General features: G+C 32.0%; 1 protein-coding gene across 1 annotated transcript in view; it reads left to right on the top strand.

Annotated features, from left to right (window-relative positions):
• Positions 1–240: 240 nt before the first annotated feature.
• Positions 241–6,000, top strand: part of LOC126817926 (adhesion G-protein coupled receptor V1) — an 85,718-nt gene continuing 79,958 nt past the window's right edge. Inside the window, exons 1-10 of the mRNA XM_056100225.1 lie at positions 241–387; positions 739–903; positions 1,227–1,328; positions 2,090–2,209; positions 2,675–2,797; positions 2,914–3,696; positions 3,951–4,065; positions 4,273–4,419; positions 5,172–5,320; positions 5,552–5,690. Of these exons, the coding sequence (XP_055956200.1) occupies positions 241–387; positions 739–903; positions 1,227–1,328; positions 2,090–2,209; positions 2,675–2,797; positions 2,914–3,696; positions 3,951–4,065; positions 4,273–4,419; positions 5,172–5,320; positions 5,552–5,690 (1,990 nt within the window). The remainder of the gene's footprint in view (positions 388–738; positions 904–1,226; positions 1,329–2,089; positions 2,210–2,674; positions 2,798–2,913; positions 3,697–3,950; positions 4,066–4,272; positions 4,420–5,171; positions 5,321–5,551; positions 5,691–6,000) is intronic.

The following is a 6,000-nucleotide window of genomic DNA, read 5'->3' as shown; positions in this document are numbered from 1 at the left end:
CAAATCCAAGTGTGAACTTTAATGTGACATTTCCTTAGTTTTTTGTTGAGAATTTTATGTAGTTTATGAATAGTAGATGGCCCAACAAACCACCACAACAAACAGCACCACCAAAAATAGCAGTTTAGTTATAATACTGCAGAAAAAGGAACCACAAAAATTAAATCTAATCAGATTCAAGGTTTCATGTACTTAATGAAGGAATTATTTTTCAGAATGGATTTGTACATAAAGTATTTGATGTTGTTGTTATTGATTCCGTCCACATTAGCTCAAGTTACTGTCCAATTATTAGATACAACACATTCCGTCCAAGAAGGTGAACAATTCACCATAAGAATTTCTAAAACTGGTGCCATAACAGAAGATTTAGTTGTTGTTGTTTCAGTAAGTTCTTTTATTTTTATTTTAGCAAAATAGACTCTGATGAGAGGTTGTAAGCCTTTATTATTGAATCCTAATACCAGTGGTGATTTTATTTGATATTCTTAAAATTATGTCATCAAAGTCTATTTTATCAGGTAAAATTGTTTTAATTTCGTGTGCAAGGTATTTTCCTTACAACCCATCACACACCAGTTAATGTGTACAAACAGAGAATATTTCATACTGTTTAGCTTGACAGTTCCAGCAAGATATTAATAATTTAAATAACAAATTTTTGTGCAGTTGAGACTTGTATAGCTGTCAGTGACTGTCGAATTTAAAAATCACCTATTTTTTTTTATTTCCTTATAGATTGATGGTGATGTATCTCAGGATTTTGTAGGAGATACACAAGTTGGCACTTTCACACCGGATACAGATTTGGTATCTGTTACTTTCACCGTTAGAGATGATGATTTAGCCGAAAATTTGGAGACATTTTTTTTCCATTTAACAGTCGTTGGTAATAAAGCTCAAGTAGTTGCTCCTTTTAGGTCACAAGTTACTATCCAACCTAGTGATGATGCTTTTGGTATTTTCAGTTTCCTGGATGTAAGTATTTGATTTATATTTTAAAAAAGATGGATACAGATTGTAGTACCTGTCATCATAAAATATTTAAACATGTATATGTATGTTTGTTTAACAAAAAAAATACAACTCGTTCATAAGCACATTGACACATGTGAATTTCTTGAATATATGGAGGGACAATAAGGTCACAATATTGTTATAGTACGGTAAATAGTACTGTAAAAGTGTTAGCAGTGTGTTATATAAATATATTGTTATACTTGCAGTCATCACCAGTAATTGTAATAGAAAGTGTGATATCAACTGTATTTGATATTAAAGTTGGTAGAGATAAAGGAACATTTGGTAGAATATCTCTTACATATGAGGTAATAAATATTCATATATTGGACTTTTATTGTACTTTTGAGTGCAAATGGGTGCAAGTATCTCAATGTTTGGCTGTTAAGGTTAACTTAACATGCCAGATAGTATTGTACCATAGGTATTCATAAATTTAAAAATAATAAGCGATTCAAGAACATTTTGAAGAGTATTCTGGTAGAAGGCAACCAACCGCAGCAAGGAAAACTGTCGAAAGTAGAGTCAAATTAGAAGATTGATATCTGTCGCCTCTCTTTTCTATGATCATCAATATTCCTCTTTTAAGGCAGAGTAAAGGGAAGCATCTCTATTGACCACACTTTTAAACAACAAGGAAAAAAAGCCATTAAAAATAAATGGTGTCTTTCACCCAGCAGTATGACAATTTGATGATGTCCAAAATTGGATGTCCTATGTACACATGGTCTGTCATTATTATTAGAATACATTTAATTCTTTTTATGTAAATGAAATAAAATGAAATGGAGTTTAACGTCCTACTGTTCTGCCCCAAACTTGGCTTATGAAGACAGGTCTTTTTATATAAGCCTGGTGTAAAAATATATTGCTATTTTTATCAATTCTATAAATCTCTAAAAGATATATGAAATGGCACAATTTCAAAACTATATGGTCAAGAACAATTAATAAAAACAAGGATCTTCTGTTTTCACACTTTTTCTCTTGATATTAACCAGATTATCTAAGACTTGATTGGCTAAAATATATAAATTACAATTATACATGTTTGAATATATATATATAGGTAAGCGGAACATCTAAATCAGCTGTTGCTGGACAAGACGTTGCACCAACAACCGGTCAGATTACATTCTCTGAAGGTGAAAGAGAAAATGTTTTACAGCTCCAAGTTAGTGCAGACAATGTAAGTATTAAATATAAACTAAAACATGCCTTGAAACTAATAATGTAGGAGTGTACCTATTTTGGTAACAACTTTCTGTTTCGTTTTGACAGTTCAGATAATGAACAGATTTTGATAGCTTCGTAAAGAATTTATTGAACTTCTGTTAGGTTTATATGCACCATGAATAAGACTATAAATCTAAGCACATTAGGGAACGTATGCGATGAGTAGGACACAAAGTGAAAAGAACATATCTAGAGTGCACTTATTTAGCAAGTCATTGATTAACATCTTGTAAAGTTGGCTTTAACAAAAGTATGCCATGAGTAGGACACAAAGTGGTAAGAACATATCTAGAGTGCACTTATTTAGCAAGTCATTGATTAACATCTTGAAAAGTTGGCTTTAAAACAAATGTTATCTTTTGGAAAAAAGTTTATTAAAAAGCTGTTTAACCTACTGGTACTGCTTCACGTATTTCAGATACCCGAAAATTCAGAAAGATTTATTGTACGTTTAACAAGTGCTACGGATGGTGCATCTATTAGTAGAGGAGAAATAGAAGTTATTGTGATGGCTAACGATGCTCCTATACAGTTTGAACAGGTAGGATATATAAAAGATTTTTTTTTTAACATGTGATCTTAAGATTTATTTTTGTACACTGTGTATTTTTAAATTTCTCAGAAATTTCATAGTGAGAAAATATTTTTATATTGTAGGCTAATTATAGATATGATGAAGGACCAGGTTCAAAGGTGACTAGTGTAAATATTTTTCGAGGATTAGATAAAGATGGAGTAACACCATTAGGACCTATTGACACTGAAGTTTCTGCGGATATTATTTTAGTTACAGGAACTGCCATCTTTGGTAGAGATTTCAGTGGTACAAGTTCAAAGCTAACATTTGCACCAGGAACGATAAAAACAAATTTCACATTTGAAATATTGGATGACTTAGATCCAGAGGTTGAAGAGACCTTCAAAATTCAGATCAGCAATCTCTATGGGGATGCTGTCTGGGGAGAACCCATTGAAACTTTAATAAGTATTGGGGCTAATGATAATCCAAATGGGGTTATTAGTTTTGAATCAATAAATGGTTCTGCTAATTCAGTGGTGCGTGTAAATGAAGATACTTTCACTGTTGCAACATTTTCTATTGCACGAAACGGAGGTACTTTTGGTGCTGTATCTGTTCAGTGGGAAATAGTGCGGCATGACGGATCTAATGAGCTTGTGATCTCCGATGTTGGACCAAAAAGTGGGACAATAGCTTTTGCTGCTGGTCAGAAATCTGCAGAAATGAAACTTACAATTGTTCAGGACAGTAGTCCAGAAACTGCTGAGAAATTTTTAGTGCAACTGAAGCCTGACAGTGTTGTGGGAAACGCTAAGGTTCAAGGAATTATTGAAGCAGAGCTAATTATTGAAGATAGTGATAATGTGTATGGAACTGTAGAATTTGGACCTGATGATACAAATATTCATAAGATAATAACCGTAAGTTTTTTACATAGTTATTTCTTCTTTTTCATATTAAAATACGTGAAATTAATGCACAAGTTCAGGGTGATATAGGAGATATATTCATGTAGATGTACAAAATATTTTTGTCAAACAGTTACTAAATGTGTTTCAAAATGTGTTTAGGTAATATTGGTTGTATGGATATTGCTTTACATTTTTAAATGGATCATTTATTAATATGTTTTAATTAAATTGGATTTAATCAGTTTTTATTATCTATATAATAGGATTCTGACCGTAGAACTTTACGTCTGCAGTTAACAAGAAGTGGTGGGCGTGTAGATAATCTTGTAGCTAATGTTTCAGTTACATTTAGCGATGCTGAAGGTCTTATAATGGCAGGTAAAACTTTATGACATACTTTCAAGTTATCGCACACGGTAAAATTATTAGGCTTCAGAAATTAAAGAATAAAAACCCCGGTATGATAAGGAACTGTATGAAATCATCAATGTATATATACTTTTAACCAAAGAGGGATTAAGGCCTTTTGGCCTCTTGTTGAAAACAATGATTTGTATATTTCACACATTTTGTTTTATATTTCAGATGATATGTTAGTGAATACTAGTGTTGAAGTTCTAATGGCTGCTGGTGTTGATCCAATAAATGTAGATTTACCTCTACTTCCTACAGCATTTTTACAGAGAGGAGGAAAATTCCAGGCCACCATTTCAGACATTAGTTTGGAAACAAGTAGGTTACTGTTTATTACACATAAAATCCAAGACTATGACGAATTAACTCCTTACTGAAAGTTCTGCGGATGGGTGGAAGAATCGCAGTTGATAAAGGCCAAGCACCTCTCCCCCCCCCTCCCCCCCCCCCCCCCCCCGGAAATGACTCCTGGATTAAAACTAATTAACTTCTGCTATACAGTCTTGTTAAGTTTGTTGCTTGGGGAATATTACTTTTAGTTTATTATACATTTGCAGTGTATTTTAAAAATCATTTTATTTTGTTTTATTTTTGAGTTGTTTATTCATTAGAGCTTGAAAAGTGTAGGTGGATAGATCTAGAATTGATAAACCATGATGCTGAAAATTACATGAAGTCTTTTGAAATCCTTTTATTAAAGACTGTCAAAAAATACTCACTATGTGACTAATAGATCTAATGAAAATGAAAGACATAATCGGCAAAGGTGACAGTTTTCTTAAACAGCTCTTCCAATGTTAATGGGCAGATCATCAGAATACAAGAACTTTACCAATTTTGGTTAGATTATATATTAAAGACTTGATGTGTCATTTAGTGTTATAGGAATCCCTTGCAAACTATTTACAAAGTTATGATAAATCACAATTTCATCAATCTATGCTGCTCGCTGATGTGAATATCGTGAATTAAAAAGCATTAAAAGGCTCTTGTGCAATGAAAAGAAAGACATATTCAACCATATTTTATGATTCTTGCCAAATATATTAATATTGATTTTGAAATTACAGAACCAGTGTATGGTGCTTATAACAGTCCTACTTTAGGTAGTCGTAAACAAGTCATGTTAACTATTACCAATCAGGATGCCAATGGTAAAATAGGATTTTTCAATGTTTCTAATATAGAAGTTTTAGAACCTACTGGAGAAAATATGGAGGTAATATTCAGAGAAATTGTATAATCATGAGTTTAAAAAAGTTAAGCAAATTATACCCAAGAATTGTTGGAAATATCAATTACTGATGTAAATATTAAGTTTAGTCTCTCATTTCCAAAAAACAAAGAATTTATATACAAAACACTGCATCTCCTCCAATCATTCTTTTTTTTCTGTATATATATTTTGTCTGTTGTATTTGAATATTATTATGATTTTTTTATTGTGTAGATATCTCTACCGATAAGTCGTGAAGGAATGAGTGGAGATGCTTTAATAAGATGGACAGTTAAAGGTGTAGGTGACTCTGCAGCATTTGTCACAGCAGAAGATGTAAAAGAGCTATCAGGAACAATAACCATTCGTTCAGGTATTTAAACATGGCCATGATCAAAGATAGCAAATTCAGAAAAAGATACCCATTACTCTGATAAATCTTCAACATTTGTCAGATAAGATCTAAAACTGTGATATCTAATAACAAGGAAGAGAGTTAACATTGAATGTACTCGTCTCATAGGTCACTAAAATCATACAAAATCTATTTCACCATTCTTGGTTTTCTGTGGTATTTTTGATATACTGTATCTTCCAACAATGATTCAAATGAGACTTTGATATCTGCAGCAAATTTAACCAAAATACGTATGTCATAATGTTTTAAATTGCCAGGCTAGAAA

This window comes from Patella vulgata, chromosome 4, assembly GCF_932274485.2.
Source record: "Patella vulgata chromosome 4, xgPatVulg1.2, whole genome shotgun sequence".
NCBI classification, from domain to species: Eukaryota; Metazoa; Mollusca; class Gastropoda; family Patellidae; genus Patella; species Patella vulgata.
The sequence above is the reverse complement of the archived record's forward strand: the minus strand, read 5'-3'. Positions and strand labels throughout refer to the sequence as shown.